General features: G+C 39.3%; 1 protein-coding gene across 2 annotated transcripts; it reads left to right on the top strand.

The window, feature by feature from the left end:
• The first annotated feature begins 80 nt into the window (after positions 1 to 80).
• numb (NUMB endocytic adaptor protein) lies at positions 81 to 25340 on the top strand. Of its 2 annotated transcripts, none has more exons than XM_064682973.1 (4): positions 81 to 849; positions 9134 to 9161; positions 21704 to 21952; positions 23156 to 25340. In XM_064682973.1, the coding sequence occupies exons 3-4, from the start codon at positions 21746 to 21748 to the stop codon at positions 24521 to 24523; spliced, it is 1575 nt and encodes a 524-aa protein (XP_064539043.1). In that variant the 5' UTR covers positions 81 to 849; positions 9134 to 9161; positions 21704 to 21745; the 3' UTR covers positions 24524 to 25340. The 2 variants fall into 2 exon arrangements, with proteins under 2 accessions (XP_064539043.1, XP_064539042.1); XM_064682972.1 differs by lacking the exons at positions 81 to 849; positions 9134 to 9161 and adding exons at positions 11320 to 11725; positions 21030 to 21580.
• Positions 25341 to 26269: the final 929 nt, after the last annotated feature.

Genomic DNA, 26269 nt, shown 5'->3' with positions numbered 1-26269 from the left:
GTCAGACAGAGCTGCATTTTTGCTAGGCATTCACAGCTCAGCTCATTGTACCGTTACCGCTACCGTTGCATGCCGAAGAAGTTGCTGTCAAAAGCTCTTTCGAAATTCGAACAACGCTCAGCTGAGCGCGCTTAACGCAAAAGCGCTTCCCGCACTCCAGTCCCCCCTCCCACCCCAAACGAAGCAAGCCCGTGTCAGCGACGACGTCGGGTACGTTGTGTTTTATTCGCCGTTTCGTTTTCGGTTTCGGTTTCTGCTCAGTTGTTGGTGCGCGCTCGCGTATCGCAGTTGTTGCGTTGTGGAGGGCGGCTGACGCCAGCGTTGTGTGTTTTACATACATACATACGTTTATGTATGCATGTGTGAATTTCTGTTGCTGCTGTCATTGGAGTACATTTCGACTAAAGTAAAACTCCGCCAACCGATTTCAGCTAACAAATTATTAAATTAAATGTGCGAATGCGGCCACAAGCAAAAGCAGAAGTTGAAGATAAAGTAAAATATTTATTAAAACAGCCGGGGATTTATCGGCAGCGCCTTTTCGCTCAACTCCGTTTTGGACTGTGAAGTTTTACGTTGGTGTTGTGTAATCGCCCCCCAACTGTACGGGAGTTAAAGCTGTGCCTGCCTTTCTGTGTGTGTGTATTTGCATTGTACGATTTTACAGAAACAGCAGCAGCACACACACACACATATACATTGACAGGTCGGCGGTATGTTTCAAATTTCTTAAAGCATTTTGAGCTTGGTAAAATTTTTGAGCGTGAACTTCAACTTTAACGCGGACACAAAAACAAATTAACGAGTGGGTAGCTCGAGCTGAAGCAGTCACAAAGTCCATTAAAACAGGTGAGTTGGCTTTTAAACAGCCAATTATTAATAGCCATAAATTCTCGTTCACAAGCAAAAATCTGCTCCAATTTTTCGTGCTCCACTCCATGACACATTTCGGTGAAAGAAAAGAAGCCAACAGCCAAAAAATGCCGTACTATTGATTTTCCTTTGCAGGTCTGCGTTGGCGCTTTTATTTCTGCCGATTTCGTGTGCACGCAAACTTACATACACACGCATATACATATGTACTTATGTATGTGTACGTACATCTGCATGTGCTTGTAAGTTTCATCAATAACGAAACTTTTTCTGCTGCTCCGTTTCCGTTTACCTTAAACTGGCTTTTTTTCGCATTTGCTTTTCGTTACACATTTTCTCTCTGTGTACTTGTGTGTGTGTGTGTGTCTGACTTTTTACCATATGGTCGGGATTATCGATCGTTTGCTTTGTACACTGCATCCACTGAATATTTACTGGTTCGTTTGGGATTCCGCGACCTTTCCCATTGTCTGATGCTGGTTATGGGATTGACGTCAACTAGCTTACCATGACCTGATTAGGTAAGGGCGCGGGCGGGATCCCACTCCAGATGTACGCAGCTTTATCTTGCTAGCGTATTAACTGTCAAGTACAGGTTGCATGGTAAGAACTCTCTGCTTTTAGCTATTTTTAATTTTAAGATTATGCAAAGTACAGTTAGTCTGTTGAGTGCGCAAAAAGTTAGTCATCAAATGAGTTCGATTGTTTTTTAACCGCTTCGTCATTCATGAAAATATCGTTCTTTTATGGTTGGTTTATGTCGAGCGAGTAGCGCTTAACCTTGTCAATTCATAAATAGTGTTATTCGCAATTCGTTCTAAAATATTTGTAATCTAAGTAACCAGAACTCGACTAAATGTGTTTTATATTGTATTAGCGTGCATTCCCCGGCCTTGCCCGTGGCAAGTTTTGAGCTTCAAATTTAAAACAAAACTACCATTTTACCAGTTACCGCCTCTGGAAAATTTAAAACTACCCATCTATCTATAACCCCGTTAGTATTTGAAAATATAGATAGTCAATCGGAATTTTGCTAATAATGAATCAAGTAAATTTTCACACACTTTTGATCCGATCGGATCGTAAGCAAAAAACTTTCTTACAACCGTTTTCCGCCATTTTACCACTGTTTCGAGTGGAATTTCCAAAATCTCTGAAACAGTTATTCATTATTCATTAAGTTCTTATGTAGTGAATGGAAAATAAGTTCGAATGGAACAAACCTCAAAACTGTCCAATAAATCTATGATCCACAATTTTCATTGAAAATCAGTTTAAGGCCAATCGAATAATCAAAAATGTTTCATACAAGCGATTTTCGTAATTGTTCCACACATGCGGGTGGAATTCTCCAAAATCGCGTCTTAGTGTTCAACCCTTTCATAATAAATAACAAAGTGCGCTGAGCACCTGATCACTGATTAGTCAGCCAGCCACTCTCTCAGGAGAAACATTTATATTTATAAAGATTAAAATTAATGCAATATATATAAGGTATTGAATCCGTTGCGATTTCAAACTTACTTAAAAGCTTGACTGTTCTATAATGAGCCTCAAAACTCGCTCAGATACATTGACCTTCGTGTCGGAAATGATAAATAATGCATTGGCACCAATTTACACAAAAATGCTAATTAAAACGCCAACGGTGTTTAAATTAAAACAAAAGAACAACAAAATTTGCTAATTCAGGCACACAAATAGCTTTCATTGTTGATACATTTAATATTAAAAACCTTGACAATCAGTAAACATTATTGCATTATTATTGGTATATAAAACCGTTTAAAAAAACCCGTCCATCATTCCGAAACTTCGCCCATACAAACTCCGACCGTTATTTGCAATCGAAGAGGTGCCGAAAATGTAAAACACGTCTCAAATTCATTTAAAGCCCGATCGGATGGCAAACAAAACATGTCCATTCAAGCCTTTTCCAATTTTCTACACTTGCGGGTGGAAAAATCTTAACTTTTCGTCCTTTTACGGCTATAAACAACAGTCTTATAAACATATAGCTGGTATTCCCGGTCATTAGTTCACGATTTTCCTTCAGTGGAAAACTTAAAACAGCTAAAATAATTTTTCAAATAGATATTAAAATCCATTTAAATCCGTAAGATATGGATACTGGAAATACTTTTAGAGCATGTTGAGCATTTACTTGTGGTCCTTGGCAATCTCATTGCTAGATTACAGTCTAAACTTAGTATGAGATTTAAACAAGGGCTAATATTAAATAAAGGTATTTTTGCTGATCAAACGTATATTTCACATGTTTACAGAATAACTTTGACAATCTTGAACGGCTTGAGGGCGATTTCAGCCCTGTTTTAATGTCTAATTTTTGTGCGCTTCAGGCGTGACAACATTACCCCAACTGTTAGTTTCTGTGCTTTGGCCTGAAACTGCACTCGAAATCACAGTCAAACGAATAATACGCTATTTCTGGCAGGTAAAGCAAGCAGAAGAGTGGCTCGACAATCACTGAAGCGTCAACCACAGCTCTGATTGAAAGTAGCATTGCACTCTAAGTGTGCGTGTATCTTTGAGATACATGCACTCACTGCCTCTACGCTCTGTGCTCTGTGCTCTATGGTCATAAGTGAGCAGCCAAGCATGAAAGCGTTCGCAGCGACAACCGCAGCCCCTCATTTAGCCGGGTTCTGAGAAGGCTACCCAAGTTCCCTGTGTTCTATTCGCAGAACTTTATCAGGCCATCCCCACTGTCGTGGGCTTTGCTGGATGCGGAGGCGGGGCATGTGGTTGTGGCACTCATAAGGTGTACATAAATTGTACTTAGTATCGCAATCAACGCCAGTCGACAGACAATCGATTAATAAAGGCAATTAGATTTTCTAGCGTCCTGCACAAGTTTTTAATTGAGGTCGTTTAAGCTCCTGAAGGTGCATCGCTAACTGAAAGACAATTCAGCACTTTACACACGGCATAAATAAACTTAGATTCTCACAATTTAAAGCAGAAGAAATTAATTTAAAAGTCGCAAAATTAGTTCAACAGTATTCGAGAATTGGGGCCTCATAAAACAATGGATGAAACGCATCTTCCCAGCTCGTATCGCTTCTCGAATCTCGTACCTCCTGTCTGCAAATAAAACATTTACTATATTATTTAAGAAAATACAACTAATAGGAAAAAAGAATGAAAGAAGTTGTTAATAAAGTAAAAAAATGTATACTAGTTATATAGAGTGTTAAGTAGATAGGATAAAGAGATAGTGATGGGAAATCACCCCCAGTGGGGGAAATTTTATAGGCCGTCCGGCAAGCTACTACTATACTACTACTCATAGTTGTGAATGTTCGGTGAGTTCCCGTAGATATTTAGATTAACTTGTTGTCCCAGCCCTCATCGTTGAAATGTGGTCAAAAGCACGGGCTTGTCAATTTGATATTGGTCAACATCTGATCTGTGCATCTGTAAAAATAAGTTGCGAAGACTACCTACTTCTAATGTTTTAGAAGGGGAACCAACTAGCGAAGCTTTGATAGTCCCCATCGGACTGTTAGGGAAGAATTGGACACTAACTCGAATACTTTAGTAAGGGGCTCGTCGGCAGCTAATCTAACAGGCTGCCATCCATTGGTAGATTATTGGCATTGACAAGCGTTGATTATTTTGAAGAATATATTTGTTTATCAGCTGATCAGAGTTCAACTCACAAGCTGGTTAGCTCTGGAGCTAGCCGTTTATTGGTGGTGGTTGCAGTTAATGGGCTAGAATTTATGTCGGTTAGCTGCAAATAGTTAACTAATGGGACTAGTCCGAAGTTAAATTGGGCCAGCAGGGTAAGAAAACCAAGAACTGTCACCAGCAGTCGACAACTAGCAGGAGACGGCTCGAAGGTTTGTTTTAGTTCTTCACGACTCGACTCGTGCTCGGCACGTTTTTGCATGATTTCCGTCCACGGCACACCCACCACACACCACCATCCACCCACCCACCCACCACCCAATCCTGGACGGGGCTAACAACCCCAAGTTAAAGGCGCGTCCAACGATTGTTCGACGGCGCTGCCGTGTGGCGCATTATCCTTTAACGTCGCTGCGGCAGGCGCTTGTGTGTGTGTGTGTGTTTGTGTCCACGGGGCAAGTGCAACTGCCAAGAACAGCTTTTTGTGGTTTCGAGACTTCAGATGGGGAAGTACACGATAGAATGGAATCGACGCGCGTGCCAGCCATATTTCCCGTGGGAATCTTTAGAACTTCATGGCCTGGGCGTGCGAAAATGTGTTGCATATCGCAGATCTTAATTAAGAATCAAATATTAATGTTATTTAAAATACAACAATTTATTTTAAACTGTAGAAGAACTAAAGGTATCATTGCCTGTGTATCCTTATTATGCAGAAAAGTATCTAATGTATTGTCCTTATTGCCCCTTATTGCCCCTTCTCAAGAATCGGCATCGATTCATTAACCCTTCTTCTTATATTTAACAGTATTACAAAAATTTTAAAAGCTAGGTGCATCCTGCAACGAATTGTGGTATAGCTTACACCAAATGAAATTTTTAATTTAATTCTATTCCCTACAGACAACGATTCAATTTTAGAAGATCAAATAAAGAAATATCTTTAGGTCTATGTAGTATAGCATGTATAGTTTTTATAGTTTTTTTTATTCTTATTTTGACAAGCTCTACCAATTATTTATTTAATTTAAAATGTGAGATCCTAGGCAGAGAAGGAGATGAACATTAATTTAGCTATTTAACAGGACTTAATAAGGACTTATACTTATATTTGTTTATCGGGTCTGAAATGTCTTAAGTCGCAATATAATCCTAATAACTGTTTTAGTTACTAAAGAATTATTATCCCTCCTAAATTGTCTTCTCTATTAATAATAAAATAATGTTGAGAGCCTCTGAACTATGAAAGTTATCTCAATGGGCTTCATAAGATCCTTTGCGACTTATCATTGATTCAAGGTCTAACAGAAACTTGCATCATTACGAGGTTTTCCTTTTGGGCTAAACCTTTGATTTATTTTTTTTGATTACTTGGTTTTAAAACTCTTTTCTTTTCTCTGCTATTTCAATACTCTTTCAGCGTTTGTTATTTTCGATGAATACCCAAAAAGACCAACTGCCAATTAAAACATCAACAATTCAATTGACATCAGACTTTTATTATTATAGTAATTGCAATGTGTTTTAAAGCAGCACCTTAAGTGCGATTAAAAATAAGTTGCATAAAAATAACATTCATAGCAAACCGGGCGATGGTAGAGGAAATGACCTGGGCGTGCCTCACATGGGTGTAAGAAAATTTATGTGTGTGCTTCTGCAAGTGTGTATAGAGTGTGTGTGTGTGTGTATGTGTGTGTGTGGGTGTGTGTGTGTGGGTGTGTGGGTGTATGTGTGTGTGAGTGTGTGTGTGTGAGTGTGTGTGAGTGTGTGTGTGTGTGTGTGTGTGTGTGTAGAGGCTTGCTGGCGAACGACGTGGGCGTCGGGGTTAGGCCAATAACTTTAGGCACCTTTATAACCGTCATTTATCTTGCGGCATGCTCGCCAAGAGTACAATCAATGTAACCACGGTTCGGGGCCCTGCCGCGCCTCCATGATATTGATTCACGTGGGCCATGAAAATGTTATTGGAACTACGACTGCAGTCGGAAACGGGCTGCAACGGCAAAGTGCACATCTATTTTACAGTCGTATTCGCTTTCACGGAAACGGGTGATAAGCCCATTAATCTTATATCCATTTTAGTTAAATGCAATTAATGCAGGAAGTACGAGAAACAAGGTTTAATCGAAACAGTGATCATTCAATTTGAATAAGTTAATTTACCGTATGAATTGTTAGAAGAGAGAGAGCACATCGCAACAGCTGTATAGCTTGTAATCTAAAAATAAACCCTTCAAAATACACATAGAGAAGGAAATCGCATTGAAGACAGCCGCGGACTGTATGAAGAAATAATGTTTAATGGAATAAATGGAATCGAGTTATGTATTTTACCCGACAGGGATGCGAAAGGCGCCACATAATTGAGACGTTAGTCGACGATTGTGACATAAATTTGAATGTCCCAAAAATCATGAATTTGCAACATAAGTATTCGTAGTTCCTACTATTGATTCACAGCTAGCGGTTTGATTTACTCGTGCTATTCTCACTTATAAAATCAACAAGAGTCCTTAGTCGGGAGTTCCCGACTAGGGGATAACCTGACCGCTACGAGCTCGTTTTAAAATTAAAGTTCCCTCAATTGAACTGGACCTACTTATTAAATGAAAGATACTTTGGTGACACTAGCTGTTGAAACCCAAGATATTTACTCAAAGAACAGGATTTCGGTATTGATTTTCATTATTATTTTATGGTTTACTTCCACGATACTCTTTGCCACAGGAGCCTTAAAGTAGAGTTAGCAAGGCTCTACCTGCGTATTTGGAAATAAACCTCAACCAACACGTAACTCCTATTCTTCCTATTAAAAAGTTTTCGTATAATATTTAAAATATGCGGCCCAAACTCTTTTTAATTAACCAAGTTTTGACTAAAAATCTGAATCTAACATAATTTATTTTTGGAAAATATGCCCGAGCACTATTACTTTTTTTAAAGAGATGGTAATAATCGTGACATCGTATAAAAATCGAATGGGATAAAATTTAAAATCAACAATCCCTCCGAAAATTGATTATATAACAATGCCGTTCTCTTGCTAGGATTTTAAAGTTATTACGTTTAAGCAGAAATGTTTATTTAATACAACAACAACTAATAGCTCGAAATCTTCCATTCTCACATATGTGTGCCTAGTTACGACGTGCCTCATTTAACGAGTGTGCCTAAAAGTATGCACTGGAGGTTAAATTAATATTTCCCTAACAAGAACTTTGCATATCTTATATACTTTTTTACCGAGTGTTCATTTGACATTTTCCAGAAGTAAATGTTCATAGGCTTATATATTTTGAAACATTAAAATCGATGTTTATTGAAATAAGCAAAATCATGACTGGCCATAATAAAATTTTGGGCTGCAGATGTGAATATTTGCACGTTGTAATGGGGTGGCTTAGAGGCTTAGATGCAAGTCCCACTTACAGGATAAAAGCCCACTTAAAACACGATGTCTGTTAGTTCACACGCCTCGGTGTCGCCCCTAATTAAATGCCAGATAATGCCGGTCTGCGCTACGAAAGGTTTTTTTATGCAATCTATCGTTAACTGCCTGTAAGCTGCTAAATTGTTTTTAATTGCATTAAATACTAGTGCAGGCACTTGAAAATTTGACGGGCGAACGCAGTTTTTTATTTGCTTTCGAATATTGTCGGGGATTCTGCAACCCTTAGCTAATTGTCTGGGCGATGGGTGTAAAATGTTAGATACTTGAATTTGCCACCCCAGACGAGCTGAGAGCTAGATAAATACCAATTAGAAGGCAGATTGGCAAAAAAAAAAAAAAAATATATATAAATGTAAATTCGCATTATGCATAAATTCTATATATTGATATGCTAGCAAATAAACGGGTCTGAAAACTGAAATATCTTTATTTTAACATATCGTTTCATGATTTAACACTATTTCTACCAAGGTTTTGTGTATGCCTATTTCAACCAAAATGTGTCTTTGGAGAGGAAACAGTTTTTAAAATCATTCTCCTTTTATTTTTTTTGTCAAGGATTATGATACCACTAACTTAATTTAAACAATCAATCAATGAATTATCAAAAAGTAAATTAAGAAAAAATTATTCAACTAGGAAAATAATTTCAAGTTTAAAATGGAAAAGGTGTCTTTTGACACCTTTGGTTGAAATAGTGTTAAGTTCATTGAACCGCGCTCAAAAGCCAAGCTTACGCTGTTAAAGAACTCTACAGCATGAGCCACATGAACAGCCTGAGAGAGCTTTGAAAGGCACTCAAGCTTTGCTGCTCAGACTCCGTGCGTCTCAAGAAGCACTCAAGCAGCATTCTGCTCACAAACCTGCTGCACGCTTGCCCGTTAATCTTGGGGAATATGTGCATGTATGCATGCACACATGTACATATATGTATGCATGGAAAACAAATTGTGAACACGAGACCAGCGATGCTTTACGACCCTAATGACTGTGAGAACTTTCTGTAATTGTCGCGCTTTAAGTATCTACAATGTCTAGCTCTTAAGTTACATATATCTAAGAGCATATTTATAATTGTCCCAGTGGTATTGTATTAACAGTTGTATTTGCTTTGTTTTCTACGAATCTAATTCTCGCTCTTTTCTCTCTTTTCAGAGCTCTACGGTTAACTTTTCATATCTAGGTAAGTCTAGTAACTTTTTCATAATTAAATTTCAGAAAAAGAGAAACAAGTGCCCACTATAAGAAATTTATAAAAAATAGCATTTTTAACCATTGCAGCTATGTTCGTAAAAGTGTTCTTCGCGTTTTCAGATATATGTAGATACTGCCACAAAGAGTTTTTGTTAACAAAAGTGATTTTATAAACGGGTGCATAGAAAATATCAAAGTTTTTAAGTATATAATGCAAAGCATTTTATTGTGCTTATTACTTTTTTTTATCAACTTTATATTGTTCAATTCGAGGTCTGCATTTGTGCATTTTGATTGAATTCCTGATTAGTTTAACATGTGGCTTTTGTCTAGCCGTCGACATTGATTTCTCAGCTTGTGGCCATTGCAAATCCCATTCACATTCGTGGCATTGTGAGAGTAGCTTATCTTTTGTCCATCCAACGGGTGGCTGTGGGAGTGTACGGGGTCGCATTAGGAGCGCCCAGTTTGCTTTTGCACATTGTACATTTAACTATGTAGTTGCAATGTAGTTCGGTTAGCAAGTTGGCTTTTTACTAGCTCAGCTCGTTGCTGGCGATAGCTTTTACGCAAATGGCAATCGACTTTTTCTAAACTTTTGCCTAGATGTTTGGTTTATAATGCAAACGCTACTGAAAGTCGGGGAGAGCGGCTTTATTTATTCATTGTTCTTGCTAAGAACTTTTTATACCCATTAAAATCTTTAATAAAAATTAGTTGCTTTGGATAGTTTTACGATTTGCAGGAACATTTTTACCTGTCTGTACCCAGCTACCTAGCCTATCTCTACTTTGAGTATTTCTGCCCATATACACACGCATATATAAAAATATATATATATGTATACATATGTATATGTACATATCTTTAAGCCGATGCATTGCAATCTTTCGCACGTTCCAATACTGAGAGCCATGAGTCACTCTCTGTACTCTCTCAGATGGCTTCGACCTTTCCATTGCATGTACACAACAACAGTTTAATGGATTTGTCTCTCTTTAATTTTTTTATCTATTTTTCTCTTTTCGCAACGACCTTGTCTTATTGCATTGTTCGGAGTCAGCTCGATCGATCATTCGATATTATTGTCGTGGAATTCATGTTGGGCACATTAACATTACAACGCGATCAGTTCAATTACTGATAATTTGGCTTGGTTAATAAGCTTCTAGCTACTGTCATTCCATTGCATAATAATATTTGTTAACATCGATCCCTAAAAATAGTTAGTCTGTGAAATATCACTCTTTTTATTTTCTCTTAAATCATTAACATTCTCTTCGGTTCGTAGTCATTTTCAGCCAGTGTCAACTATTCAGACCCGAAGGTATAGCTGTATGTGTTCGTAAGCAAAACTGGCAGCTGCAGACCTAACAACTGGTTTTGAATGCCCTACATTTCAAACATAAGAGCATATGGCCGTGTGATTACAAGAGTCTATGTAAACCGTCGCGAGTCGCGAATAAATTGTATGTAATATTTTCAAAAATGGTTTTTTCAACATCAACCGACTGAATATTGCAAATTTTGTTTGATATCTCGAAATTTTGAATATATAAACGGTTGGTTGTCGATGTATGGAAAATAGCGGTACGGTATACGAAAACCTAACTACCCAGTTGGATCCCTGTACTTCGTATAAGCTGTTAGATAAACTCACGCATACCGAGCCAGACTTATGGGTTTTTTAATATTTTACCAAATTGTACTACTTCATTATTAACCAATTGTAAGTGATCGCGAACTAGGTAGCGCATTTGGGAATTTAGCTGGCCGATGTCTTTCGGCTGACTCCACAAAATCTACGGCTGAACAAAGCGCGTCGCAATTTTATCGGTGTCGCTCTCGGTCTCGAGGTAACTGTCGTTGTTGGTAGTAAATAATACAATGGTACGCACACAAGCGCGCTAAGAGCGTACGGCACAAACACACGCTCGCACATATATATGAATGTGTGCATGTGTGTACACAGATGCACACAGTCGCCCTGTGTACAAAGCCAACAGCTGTCAGCAACACACTCTTTCAGTTTTGTGCTCTCCCTCTCTTTTTCGCTCACTCTCTTTCCCATGCGCTGGGCAATTGAGTTGCGAACCAGTCGGTACCGCGCCAGTACAGTAGACCAATCTGAGCCGTCGAATCGAGCAAACCTCTCTGGAAAACGCGTCAACCGTTGACCGTCAGTTCGTCAGTCTGCAGAGTCCACTGGTGCTACGTAGAGCCCATGTCCGCGTAACTTTTTATACCAAGTCGGGGGGGTTACGTTTTTCTGGTACTGGTTGGTCAACCGTTGTTCTAGTGGTTCGGAATCGTGCTGTTTCACAATCATTTTCGGTGCCGTGAAATTTGTTAAGTGCTATGTAAAAAATCAATGTATGAAACACGTAAAGAAAAATCGGTACATAAGTATTATATAATGCCCGAAACCGGTTTGGTGGCCTAAACAAAAATAGTTGACCGTGCCAAATGATAGCCTAAACAGTTTATTTACTGCTGGATTTAACTGCGCTTGGATAGAAACCGAACAGACCAACAAAACATGATACTTTAATGGTATGTTTTGCCAATATGTCATCCAATAATACAAACAGCTACGTAAACTCGCGACAACACCTTCAAAGCTTACGTTACATACACACACATGTGGATGGTACGACTCTGAAAGACTTTCGATTCAATCCGAAAACAAGTTTTTGCATGAAATGTAATCATTTGCATACAATTCTTGGATTCTTAAGTCATATATTTTGCTGGTGTTCAGTTCAGGTTTTGTGATTTGTTTGGATTGTGTTTCATAAGTTTTTCGCTGGCAAACTTTGACGTTTCTGATATGCATTGAAATACTAGTTACCATACTAATACTAGATCTTAACTCTGGAAAGTATTTGTATACCGAACAGGAAGTAAGTACCAAGAACTAAGATGGCCGCTAAGAATCTTCGCTGAACACACGTATGCACATACTTGTGCACTTATGTATGTGGATATGGCTTCCTTTTCTTTCGACATACAGCTGACAGCTGTCTAAACTGACTGGGGTATTGCTTATACAGAGGCTGACATGGTTTAGTTTCCGAAAGTATATGGGTATTGCTTTACCAATGACGATTCAATATAATGAATCTGAAAAATGGCAATTATCAGGCATTAAAGACACTTGCAATTAGCAGCCTCATTACAGATACAAATATACATATATATAAAAGATTATTATTATCTAGTATTGCCATCTTTCGCACGTATATAAAGATGATTCATTAAAAAACGTGTGTGACTAAAAGCAGCTTTTTGTTTGGTTCGGGCTTTGAATGACGGTCATCTAAGTAAACAAATCATTATGCAACGCCGAATAATTTATATACTTTTTACCAATGCGAAATTGTTAAGCGCGGAACATAAATATTGAAACGTAAACTTTTCTTTAGTGGATTTTATTGTAATTTATGCTGTGAATATAACCACTGAATAATAATAAATGAGTTATAAACTAATGAAATTAGCTGGTAGCAAGCGAGGGAGAAGGTCTCCTTAACAATAGATGTCGCAGTTCTCAGCCACTCAATATTATTTTCTCCGAACCTATAATCATTTTCTCTACTTTTATTTGACAGTTGAATAATTCATTGTTTATATATATATATATATATTATATATACGGCTTGCTCGTGACATGTGTTGTAATAAAATTTATCTACCTATCATGAACTCCACTTCTATTTAAAAATATTTTAAAAATTCCATCGAATACAAAACCATTAGTTGGAATTAACGGATTTCGCCCATATGGGAGAATCTTAAAGCCGAAAAGTAAGCTTTCTTCCATTCAACCTTTGGCCAACATTCCCAATAAAATAAATTTTAATAAAAATCTCGGAAAGTTACCTTGAAGCCAACCCAATGGGAAACAAAATATTAGCATGCAACAGATTTCCGCTACTTTTCCACGGTTGCGGGTGGAATTTTTAAAAATCGGTGAAAGAAATATTGTTTTAGTTTTTATGTAATGCTTTGAAAATAAGCCTGAGGCCGACTGGAGCAAACTTAAAACTGTATATTTGCATATGGCTTTGTAATATTTGGGGCGAAAGAGATATATATTAATAACTAACAGCGACTATTGATGCAAGAATTCTAATCACCCCTAATTGGGCAGAAATCGCTTTTTAGTTTAGCTTAAATTTCGAGTATTTTTAAAAGATAAAGCTTTTGATGAATCATTGGTCCAACTGCCCCAACTATTTGAATTAAATGTCTTGACTGTCGGAGTAGTGTAGCCGCAAAGCGTACTCTTAACAAACTTAACGATTGGAGTAGAAAATGTTGGGGCTAAAAATTCACAGCCGAAACTCAAGAAACACAAAGAGCTTTCAGCCCGGCCAGTGTCGCTCCAAAACCGGTAACAAGCCACGGCAAAAAGTAAGAACATCAGGCCAACAAAAATACAGAATAAACAACAACTGTTTGTGCCTGGTGCAATCGCTTGAAGGAAACCAGTTTCTGTCGGCAAAGCGACGCCACTTTTCTCACTTGCCTTTCGATTATGCCAAACTGCATTCTTATGGATCTGGCTGCTGCTGGCTTTCGCGGACTAAACTTCGTGTTCGTCTTCGGCGTAAGTTTGGACTCGTGGGGCGCTGTTGTAGTCGGGATGGGGCTCTGTTACGGGCATACATAAGACTTTCGTTAAATTCTTTCATACAGCAAGACAGTCGATTAACAACAGCCAACTCAGAAGATGATGTTGACGATGATGATGGTGTCAGAGATTTATCGAAGTTATTGTAGCTGTGTAGTTCCGTCTGAGACATGTTTCTAACATGTGTCTGAGAATCTTATATTTACGATACATTACATTATAACGATACTTTATTGCTTATTAAGCTTAAATATAAACTGTCTACATTGGAGACATCATAGGCTTGAATTGTTTGGAAGATAACTCTTAATCTTACAGGGAATCCAGTAGTCGTTCACTTTTTATTGTTTTAACTGGCAAACACACTCATTATCTTAGTTGATGTGCTGTTGCTTCGGAGCCTGGGACTGCACTCAGCTCGTGCCTGTATTTATCGGTGGTTGGGCGGATTATAAGTAAGAGCATTTTAATAGAGAATTTACTCATAAGTTTTTCATCACGCACTTGATGTTTTTAAACTACAAAATTGTATAATAAATAAAAATGACAGTTATCGTTAATTTCCCATTGCAGTCAATAATATTTAGAAAAATATTATACTTTTTATTTACAGTGAGTTACAGTGAGATAGATCGAGTTGTAAATATGCTCTGAGTCAGTGTTCGAGTTAAAAAATAAAAAAAACAGTTTAATTTGAGTTAAACTTTCCAAAATTCAGTTCGTTGCATGATTCATTTTCCGCTCGTTATGCAAATCTCAGAATTGTTGTCAGGCTCTGCTAAAAGTGAATTTTAACTAAATATCCCAATGTCGTACTTTTTCTTGGGGGATCCGAGCAACTCAATCACGTGCAGAGTGTAAATTTTAGAGTGTTCCATACCTGTCACCATTCTCAGTGTGGATTACTTAGCGGGTTTTTTTCCAGCTAACTGGGAGCACACATGACGGGCTTCCTCCCGTAAATAGTTTTCGGCTCTGTTTGCACGTCGCGTCGCTTTATCGATTGCTTTACAGAACCACGTCGGACTCACCTGCGAGGCGAAGCATATATTTAGGCAACATCTGTTGCGAGTGGCAGAAGTTGTTTGTGCCAAATAAACAAATTGTTGGAGGGAGCCAGCGACAAAACTGTCACACTCTCGCGCACAATTAAATTGATTTGCTTCTAAAAGCCCCACGGACCAAAACCCATAGTCTACCGCCCACCGCCCACCGCGTATCGTCCATCGCTTGCTTCCCGTTAACAATAACAATCAGAGCAGAGAATGGGGCTCAAAGCGCCTGCAATAGCAGTGAAAAGTGTCAAGCTTCGTTGGCTTCGAATAGACCTGGCTGCCACGTTCAGAAATTGTCGGGAAGTGTGTTTTTCAAAACTGTGCGATAATCTGCAAAAGTCACATACTGCTCGTGTCTAATTGTAATCGCAGTTGAAATTAAATGAACATCTTTTGGCGGACGTTGCACGAGGATTATAAAACTGAATTTATTTGGCACGCTGTCAAGCGCCCTTATCTGAACAAGACACAACACAAAATTTAAAAGCTAAAATGTTCTATTTAATATGCCTGATAAAGTTGATGTCCGCGCGACAGCAATGTTTGCCAATGTCAGCTCGAAATGCCTTAAACGCGCAGTACGCAGATTTTGGATGCATACAAAGTTCTTGATTGGATAATCAAATTCGGCGAGTTCAACAAGTTTCCTTAAGATGTTCAATATAAGTAGTTCATCTGTAGATCTAATCGGGCTATAATTATATACAAAAATTTTTTTCTTACCATCTTCCTTTTTTTTGAAAATTTTGAAAATATTTTTTTTTTTTTTTTACTATTTTTACTTTTTCGTTACTTCTTGAATGAATTTTTAGGTTGGGTCTTTTAAAATTCTTTTGCATAGGATTATTTATGATACAGGGTAATTATCATAATTCTTAATTCTCCCCGTATTGTACGAACATGGCTTAAAATGTCTTTTGGATATGAGCTATGCATTTTAAAGCATTTATGAGCGTGTCGGATTTTGATGTTTGATTGTTATTGATTGCTCGCTCGGCTTCAATCAACTGCATATGATTATGATTCTGACACGACGAGTCTTACGACTTGCACCAAGTGTAAATATGCCAATTGACAGTCAAACGAGTTGTGTGCAAACAGGTTTTCCAATGAGTGTGTACTTGTTAACAGACTATTGTGCATGTATTCAACTGAGTCATTCGATCATTTTCGTTGGGCATTCAAAACAGAGGCTCAGACCAGGAATTTCCTATGCCAGTGGCACGCAGATACAAATGCAGATAGCAGCACAGCTGCTGCACAGAATCAGCAGCATCCACCAGCCAGGCAAACTCGACACAAACTAAAAATGTTCTTTCTCTACCTGAAAGGCAATTCAAATCATATACTAAACTCCGCAATGGACATGTGGCTCTGCAGCTCTGCAGAGAACCCAAAGCCGTGCCACGTGCAACAAGCGTACATATGTCAGCCGCATTATTATCGGAGCATGGCTCGAGTCTAGACGCGATGGCAGATGCGCCCGATTGCAATGGCTGTCGAACGAATTCTTTTCTTTTGGCATAAGCCTCGAGTTTCCTTGCGTGTGTGAGTGTGTGTGCGTGTCTCTGGGACGAGAGGAAAATGTTTAAATTCTGCTTGCTTGTGTACGTAAATGCTGTCATATTTTCTGTCTTCTTCTTTGACTTCCGTTTGCTTTTTTTCTCAATTTCTCAAGTGGTTCGTGTTATCTGTATTCCTTTTTTTTTGTCCTGATAAAATTTGTGTCCTCTTGATTGATACGCAGATACAACCCAATTGAATCAAATCTCAAAGAGGAGATTTAAGCCATGTGCTGAAAAAACAAGAAGTCTCAGGCCTAAATATGTTTTCAGCTGCAAGGAACACAATAGAAGTCATGACATCGTATCAATATTTGAATGCTTTTGCGATATAAAGCCCATAGATGCATCCATGATGCAGAATTAGTTTTTTCACACGTCGCTGGCGCAGCAGTTCCCATAAGGCTCCGCTCAGGTAAACTCTCATGCTGTCGTGATCAACGCCCAATTTACAGCTACTAATTACGCACTTCAACAGCAGAAAACGCGGCAATGCAGCTGGAAAATAGGGCTGACTGCATTGGCCTGGGTGCATAGAAATGTCTACCCTCTACCCTCTTCGCCCCCCTGGGTAGTTAAGGGTGCCTTTTAACAACGCCGTGTGAATTTTTCTATGTATATTTTCTTTCGTATAGCATCAAACGGAGGAGACGAAACGATTTGTCTTCTTGAGGAGTAGCAAATCTTACTCTGTGCTATTATTTGGCAACTTACCCTTTTTTTATTTTGCTCGGATCTCAGTTCCGACTGAGACAACTTAACGCGCGCACAATGCGGCAATGTTGTGTTTTACTTCGCCTTATTTTTGCACTAAATCCTTTTTCATCTCACATTCAGGCTGTTATTTCTGGCGAAGGTTTCGCAGTGCCTTTTTATGTGATTCGTCTTAACTTAGCCAGCATTGAAAATGCATATGTAGAACCTAATTAACGTCGTTTTTATCAGGGAAATATTCTTAATTACAATTAGTAATTAATTTACTAAACGTCCTCTGTATCTCGCTCATATCTTTTCCTATGCCGTATTAATTTTACATTTGTTTTTTTTTTCTCACGAACACCAACACAAGCAGCGAGAGAAAAAATTCAAAATTCCGACACTCTGACAAGCAACCCTCCCCCTGATAGGCTTCACACAAAAAACAATATGTAGTTGCTTCGAAAGGACGACGCTGGCGAAAAGGACGTGGTCGTGAACACATTAGGCTTCAGTTGTGGTGGTTGGTAAACTCTGAATACCCCTCTGGCGGAGCCAGAAGACAATGCGCAGGGCGGCATAATTATAATTGCATATTAAGTACTCGCAGCAAAGCTGGCCGAGAGAATAAAGAGGAAGCCATAAATGTATATCCTTTTCGGTCCGTTCTGCCCGGGCCACCATAAAGCGTGTGAACTCCCGAATGCATCCAGGAATGCAAGCAACAATTTGTGAGTCGACCTGAGCTGTACAATTCAAATGCCTTGATAGATCTGACCCTGATAGGTTCGGGTTGATGAAGATCTCTGCATTTAGTGCGCATACGTGCATAATAAGCTTCAGAACTGAAGAAAAAATGTGTCATTAGATTTCAACATATTCTCTTCCGAGTATAATCCTTCGAATATGTTGTGTTAAGCTTCATCCGACCGACATTTTCAATTGGTACTAATCCATGATCACAATTTATGCCTGATTGCTAATTATTTCTAAGGTACTGGCCGGCAGTCAAATTTATCCCAGCCAAAAAATGATTGAGGATCCATGTCGGATCTCTTGGCAGTTGACCCAAGCTGGATGGACGCAGATGTGGCCAAGTGGGCAACTGTCTGTAGTATCATCACTTGGCAGCTGGTGGGCGCCAGCTTGATTGTAGTTATGCAACCTTAATTATAAACATATATGGTACATATCAAGACATATATAAAGATATAGACATGCGTCTAGCTCGGTGTCAATGACTGCGCTGCAATGTGGTCGTGAGGGTTAATTGTTTAATGGCGTCTAAAGGCAAAATTGCCATTTTCAGTGGCACGCTAATTTACAGTACTTCATTATTTTATTATGTCATAGAATAATGCCATGTGTTACAGATCAGCGACATACGATCCAATCACGTATATCATGTTTGTCTGCGATCCAACGAATTGGTTACTCACATGCTTGGACAAAGGTTGTTCAGAGTAAGAAGATATATAAGATCATGATATTGCATGCAGAGTTATTTCGATCAATTAAGATTATAACTCGTGCTATCCTATCTAAATATATATAAATGTATTTGGTTGAATGTACGTTTTAGAACTCTGTTAATAAGTCTAAAAAGTAAATATGCAGATTTATAAGAAGTAAATAAGTAAACATTAATCACATCTACACGTTGATATTAAAGTATATATTTACGCATATATGTGCGTACGTAACTCCACCTCTATTTTGGTCGAGTGGAACCTGTTTTTTTTTTTGTCTGTTGGTTGAATGAACCCCCTTCAGATGATGTACATTTTTGGTCCAATGCTGTCATTTATGAAATTTTTAGCTCTTACGCGTGACTTAATAGGCTTTTGAAATTCTACAGTTTCATTGACCATTTTTATTATATGTAATACGTGTTATTTAATCGCTTTCTTGGCGCATGAATCACACTTTTTAAAGAATTATAGGTAGCTCCGATTTTTTTAATGCTAACAAGGTAGAACAGTTATCTATCTAACAGTTCCTAGATTAAAACCCTTCCAGACATAAGATGTGCCACACTGCGGTCATTTTGTATATAAATCAATTATTAGTCTATGGTTTATTTGAAAAATAATTCGATTTTGTAATGTATCTGGCTTTCAACCCGTTAGACATTTCGTGATGAAAGTATATACATATATATATGACTTTTAATTATATTCTTTCACTTTAAATTTAATGCTTATATATATAGAGAGAGAGAGAGAGTTTATCTTTAATTAACTGCGCCTTGCTGGCTGTAAGAAAAATATAAACCAACTTCTTTGAGACTGTAAAGTGTTTGCTAACCCATTTTGAAAAGCGAAACACAATACAACTCGAATGACCCACTTTGAAAAGCAGCCGCCAATGCCAACACAAATCTGAATCTCACGGCTTAGGGCCATAATTCGATTAGCTAGCTGACCCTTTCCGAAAGTCGCAGTCACGCCCAAATCCCAATAGAGTTGCTTCTGGCCAGAAATGTAGTCAAACAGCATCCAGCAGAATGGACCAACTTAGAATGGACAATCGGAAACCGAAGCTTTAAACTCTCGAGTGCCCTTGTGGAGGCGACATCACCAGCCCCAGCCCCAGCCCCAGCCCCAGCTTCAGCCCAGCAGCACCAAGAACCGTCAGACAGAGTAGAACTGGGCGTTAGCTAACAAAGAGTTCAAACCTGTTTGGTAACATTTACAGTTATGAGTGCTTGTTCTTTCTCAGTCCGCGCTGGCAATGCAGTTGTCGCTGAAGTCGCAGTCACACTCGAAAGATATTTTTACTTATGTACTTAACAAATTGTCACAAGGTGTGTTTATGTTATTTGTCAGGATGGTTTATCATACATTCCATGACTTTGATTAATCATTATTATAAATTATATTCGATATATATATATAATTACTTTACACTTTCTTTAAATGAGTTCGCGGTTTCTTTATGTCCGCTCTGCACAATATTTCAAATCAGACTATCGATAATATCTTATTACGAGTAATAGATAATTCCTTATTACTAGATATCAACATGTGTCTTATACTTCCATCTTATACTTTCCATCTGTCTTTTGGCGATATGTACTATCTATAAATATTTCCGCTCTTTAGAATTGGGTTTTAAATTGAGACTCAAGTCTCATCTTGCATTTCTTAAAGAACCGATTAATATTGGTGCAATTTTTTGCAAGTGTTGATTCTGCCTTAGGCAAGTCGGCGGACGAGTCGGGTAACTCGCGGGGTTTGTTGTCTAGGGTTGCGGGAATTTCATTTTAAATTAAAGCACACATAGCGCATATATAGTCGGTAGAGTTTACCGCAATATGAGACATGTGATAAAGTCACAAAAACGTCAGCGTAAGTCGCCGCAGCGCAAAGAAAACAAAAGCCCCACAAGGTATAAATAAATAAGAGCGTTGAACAAAAAGAAAAGCAAAAATTATAAATATGAACAAAATAAAAAATAAAACTAAATATGTGTAAACAATTACGTGAGACAGGCGATAAGCGGACTGGGCCTCGCCCTGGCCCGGGCCCGTTGTCAACGTGTTTAGTTTTGGAGGTTGTACGGGCTTTACTCACATGGGCTTTGGGAGTAGCAGTAGCCAGTTGAACTAGAGATATTCGGGCAGGAAGGCTGGAATTGTGGTTGTCATTGCCGCCTAATCATTGCCCATCGTTATAATACTAGAATACTTAAATAATTGATAGGTGCCGATAGATATCCGAGTTGAATGTTGCTGTCGTTTTAATTTTGGGGGCGTTACCGCACGACTCTCACTCGATAAGCTGAATGTGAGTCACAGTCGGAATGGTAATGGTAATGGAATCAATGCGTATCAGAAACTTCAAACAGCTGCTCGATCGGATAGTTGGCCCCCTTAACAGTCATCACTCGTTTTGAATACATTGCAGATCGCATGCGAGGAACAGAAAGTCGTCAATTAATTTAATCAAAACCCATAAATCAAATTTAATGAACAAATAAATTTGCGCACGCAACACGCCAATAAATAGATCAATAAAATAAAATACAATAAAAAACAATAAAATAATATAAAGTACAGTATTTATACATATATCATCTATCATCACGAGAGTGCCATTTACAAGATAAGAAACAAAGATATTGAACGAGAGAGCGAGAGCGATAGAAGGAGAGAGAGGAGGAGAGCAATACAAACTGCAAGCAGCTGTCATCTGACATCTGGCAACGCCGAGCTTGTCAGTTTAAAGCCGTAACGGTTATCGGCAGCATTTTACTCACGCAAAAGCCAACGCCAAACCGGATAGGCACAAGAGTTAGTCAAGAGAGACAAGGAGAGCGACAGCCAGATAAACAGTGGTTGCACAAGTGAGAGGGAGAGAGTGAGCAGACCACAAGCATGGGAAACTCTTCGTCACACACGCACGAACCACTGGAGCGCGGCTTCACACGTGGAAAATTCGGCGATGTCAAGAATGGGGTAGGTAACAACAACAATAGGGGTTGATCGCGCTTGTTTGGCACTTGTTTCTCTTTCGCCTCTGTCTGCCATAAGGCACCTTATATGAATCCGTATCCTAACCATTTCCATTTGCATCTGTAGAAATCCGCCTCGTTTCGGTTTAGCAAGAAGTCGCCCAAGAAGATGGATCGACTGCGACGCTCATTCCGGGACTCCTTTCGCCGCCGCAAGGATCGAGTGCCCGAGTCCTCCAAGCCGCACCAATGGCAGGCCGACGAGGAGGCCGTGCGCTCCGCCACCTGCTCCTTCTCCGTCAAGTACTTGGGCTGCGTGGAGGTCTTCGAGTCGCGCGGCATGCAGGTCTGCGAGGAGGCGCTCAAAGTGCTAAGGGTGAGTCAAATGGCATTCGATCTATTCTGAAACCAATTTAGACACGGCATTTTTCAAAAGATAGATGAACACCACACTTTGGATCTATATAAAATCTTATTGTAAACTTGATGTTGACACATAATTCTTTTATCTTTCTTAATATAATAATATAAAGTATAATACATAGATTAGCAGAAACTTTTAAAGCTGGTAACTTCCAATAGTTAAGATATCTTATTTAAGAGTCTTTTTGGCTTGAAACTATGCATGAGCAATGCAGATTTTGGAACTAGCCGGATCGGACAATTAGATAATGTCACCGAAACTGTAGGGCGAACATTTGATCTTTGCATGAAAAAATATTGTTTGTTTATTCTGAAATCTTGACAAAACTTGTCATTTATTATTTCCCAAATATTCTTCACATATGAGCCAATTCTTAGAAAATATATGTATGTATATGTATAAATATATATATATATATACTAGCAAGTTAATAGATATTACTTCTTCCGGCCATGGAAATTTTAATCTAATATCATCATCTTGAAATCATGTTTAAAGTCCATTAAACAAAGAACCAATAGTTGGAGAAACTTAAACGTTCGTTCATTAAACCCTTCACCCGTACTTTCCGTACAAGAGAGGTGAATATTGCGAAAAACTTTTAAATTGAATATCACGATTATCTTTGAAAATTTGTTTGAAGCCGATATTTCTCATACCACGCTCTTATCGTTAAGTAGCAATTTAAACTTCCTAGATCGTACGGCTTGGGCTGTTTTTATCATCAAATTAGTCTCCTTACATATTTGCAAGGCCGTAAGACATATTTTTACGAGTCACCCGTTTGTTATATGGCTATCTATTTATATAAATATGTTAGTTTTATCAAACTTTCAGGGGTTGCGGGGTATAATAATTAAATCGATTATTAAGAAAGAAGACAATGAATAAAATTTCCAAGTTTGCAATACGATCTTAACAGTAAATAAAAGCAAATAGTCGTACTTACCCAATTTGATCGAATTTGGCTAGTCTAAAATAGTGGCAAAATCTGTAAAAACAAATCCTTAATTCTTAGAGTAACATATATTATATATATTACCAAATTATGCTGTGTTTATTGGTATCAGAATTTAAAATTTAACTGAGCTCCCGTTAAATGTCTCTTTTAAGGAATCAACACGTTATTTATGAAAATTATCAATTCTTTTGCAGCAATCCCGACGCCGTCCTGTGCGAGGTCTTCTCCATGTGAGTGGAGACGGGCTGCGTGTTGTGGACGATGAGACGAAGGGTCTCATTGTCGACCAGACCATTGAGAAGGTGAGCTTTTGTGCGCCAGATCGGAATCACGAGCGTGGATTCAGCTACATTTGCCGAGACGGAACCACTCGACGCTGGATGTGCCATGGCTTCCTCGCATGCAAGGACTCCGGCGAAAGGTTATCTCATGCTGTGGGCTGCGCTTTCGCCGTTTGTCTGGAGCGCAAGCAGCGACGCGACAAGGAGTGCGGCGTAACGATGACCTTTGACACAAAGAACTCGACGTTTACGCGCACTGGCTCCTTCCGGCAGCAGACGCTCACCGAGCGCCTGGCCATGGCCACTGTGGGCAGCAATGAGCGCTCTGCGGATGGACCCGCGCTTCCGGGGCCGCCTGCCGCCACGGTTAAGCCGTTCAATCCTTTCGCCATCGAGCGGCCGCACGCCACACCGAACATGCTGGAGCGGCAGAGCTCCTTCCGGCTAAGCACCATTGGCAGCCAGTCACCATTCAAGCGACAGATGTCTTTGCGTGTCAACGATCTTCCGTCCAATGCGGATAGGCAGAAGGCCTTCCTGGCCGCTGCTGCCGGCAACCCGCTTCCACATGCGCTACACACTCCACAGCGCAGTGTTTCGCCCATTGCGGAGGTCTCGCCGGTCAAGAGCGGCAATAATGCTGCCGTCATACCGGCCGATACAGTTAGTCAGTTGTGCCAGGAGCTCAGACAGGGCCTGTCGCTGCTCACGCAGACGGACACGCTGCTGGCGGCGGGTGACGATCTGAACTTTAACAACAACCGCAGCATCAACCAGAACATCATTGCCGCCGAGAAGCAGCAGCAGGTAATCTCGTACAGCACCAGTGGCAGCGGCAGCGCCAGTGGCAGCGGCACGCCCACAGCCCAAGTGACGCCATTTGTGGCCAGCGTTCCGGCAGTGCAGACGCCAGATGCCGCTGATGCCGTCGAGCTGCCCAATGCCGAACAGTGGCTGGGCCAGGTGGTCCGCACCACTTCGCCCGCTGTGCCGCCCAAAAGGCCCACCTACTTGGCCAACGTGGGACGTGCTCAGACCTTGGCAGCGGGCTCCACAGTTGGCGGCGCAACTGATCCCGATCCCTTCGATGCCGAATGGGCGGCCAATGTGGCAGCCGCCAAGAAAATGTCGCCGGATGTGCAGGGATCGGGCACAGGAATGGGGGAAGGAGCTGCTGCTTCAGGCACAGGAATGGGCACTGGCAGCAGCAACAGGCACAGCACGAATCCGTTTATCTCGCCGCCCAAGGCGCCAGCGCAATCATTCCAGGTGCAGCTGTAGGCAGTGCTTCAGTGAGGGGAACGGGCTGGGCACGAGGCGATCCAAAGTGTGGTTCACTTGAAAAACGTAACTTAGTGTAATGTGGCAGACAGCGCAGAACGTTAGATAGATTAAAGATAAACATAACGATAAAGATAAAGATACTGCTATTCGATTCCAGGTACTTAACGCAAACAAAACAATTGTTGAAATATATATATATTATACTATAAAAGTACATAAACGGCTAAACCGTTCAAATTACGCTACGCATAAAGTAAAGTTAACTACGCATATAAGCCAAACACACACACACACACACACACACACACACACTGCTTACACCTGGCCACGTGTATTGCATTACACGCATATTTAACAATCAGCACGCCGAATTAGACCAAGCTACCAGCTTACCCACAAGACCACCTTAGAAAAAACAACAACGAGTGCACTTCTACTTTATAGTATTTACCTACACACACATGCATATATGGTTAATGTTTATAACTGTTATTCTTGGATGCAGCCTTCCACAACCTCTTGATCGACTACTTTCGAGAAAGTTTCACATACATATGCTGACTACCATACATATCGTACATAGTTACATACATATATACATATATATAATAAAGCTTGTGTATATGTATTTCAATAATTTAATATATGTATGCCAAGGAGGGCCAATGTTTTGTCTGTCACTTTTGATTTACGCGTCTATATATAGATATGTCAATTTTTTTAATTTAATTTAAATTAATTTTAAATTGTACAAATGTATTATACTTAAATTATAATATTAATTTAACAAAAATAAACTTCAAGTTAATTCACATACGCTTTCTATTGCTCTTGGATCCTGCAGGACTAGCAAAACATTCGATTAAGATTAAAACATGGAATGAGGTCGTTGCATTTAGTTTATCGCTGTAAACAAGGCTGCTATAATTAAACATTCCCCTCTTATCTCTTATCTTTTTAACAAACGTTCGCTGCCGATCTGGGCGAAGCAAAGTATTCGTTCTGAGCCACAACCAAAATCTTGTATAATTAAGATATATTCATCTCGGTCAATAAACGCTTTATAACGTCTTCAGGCTGTAAGTCACATTATCTCTCTTTAATTCTTGGCTAGACTTTCAAAACGGTTGCTATAAACATTGTCATATCTGTATTACATAGTATGTATTAAGTTTTCTTTTTGTTTATTGAAACTTCATTGGCTTTAGCTGAAGAAGTTATTTAATCGAAGCAGGATATGGTTTATGAATTCAGCAATTCAGTGCGAAACACATTCACATTTCCTAATCCGTCCTATTTCAGCTGTTTCTTCATCTAAATTCATAGCTGGCTGGTTTGAACTGCTTGCCTCATCACAAAAACGTCTTGTTTAGCAGCTAAGCAGTGCACTGCATTAATAGCCAATACAGAAACCATTTCTAGATACAGCTATTTAACATTGACACATAATTTTGAGCGGATCCGAAAATGAAAATTGGACTCGTAAGGATCAGTACTATCGAATGGCATCAAAAAAATGAAAATCTAAATTTTCACCTAAATCGACAAAATGGCAAGGGGGCAAGGGTCACGTTTTTTCTAAAAATCGGGGTCGGTTCGAAAATTAAAACTTTTTTGATTATTTTTTTTGAATATCTCGGGGAAATATTGTCAGATTTTGAAATATTATACCTTTTTGAGTTCGTACGGATCCCTACTATCAATTGGCATTAAAATATTTTAAAAATAGCTGTGTTAAAAAAT

This window comes from Drosophila montana, unplaced genomic scaffold (assembly GCF_035044405.1).
Source record: "Drosophila montana isolate Dmon_TW-CO22-7 unplaced genomic scaffold, ASM3504440v1 contig_2581_1, whole genome shotgun sequence".
In the NCBI taxonomy this organism is placed as follows: domain Eukaryota; kingdom Metazoa; phylum Arthropoda; class Insecta; order Diptera; family Drosophilidae; genus Drosophila; species Drosophila montana.
The sequence above is the reverse complement of the archived record's forward strand: the minus strand, read 5'-3'. Positions and strand labels throughout refer to the sequence as shown.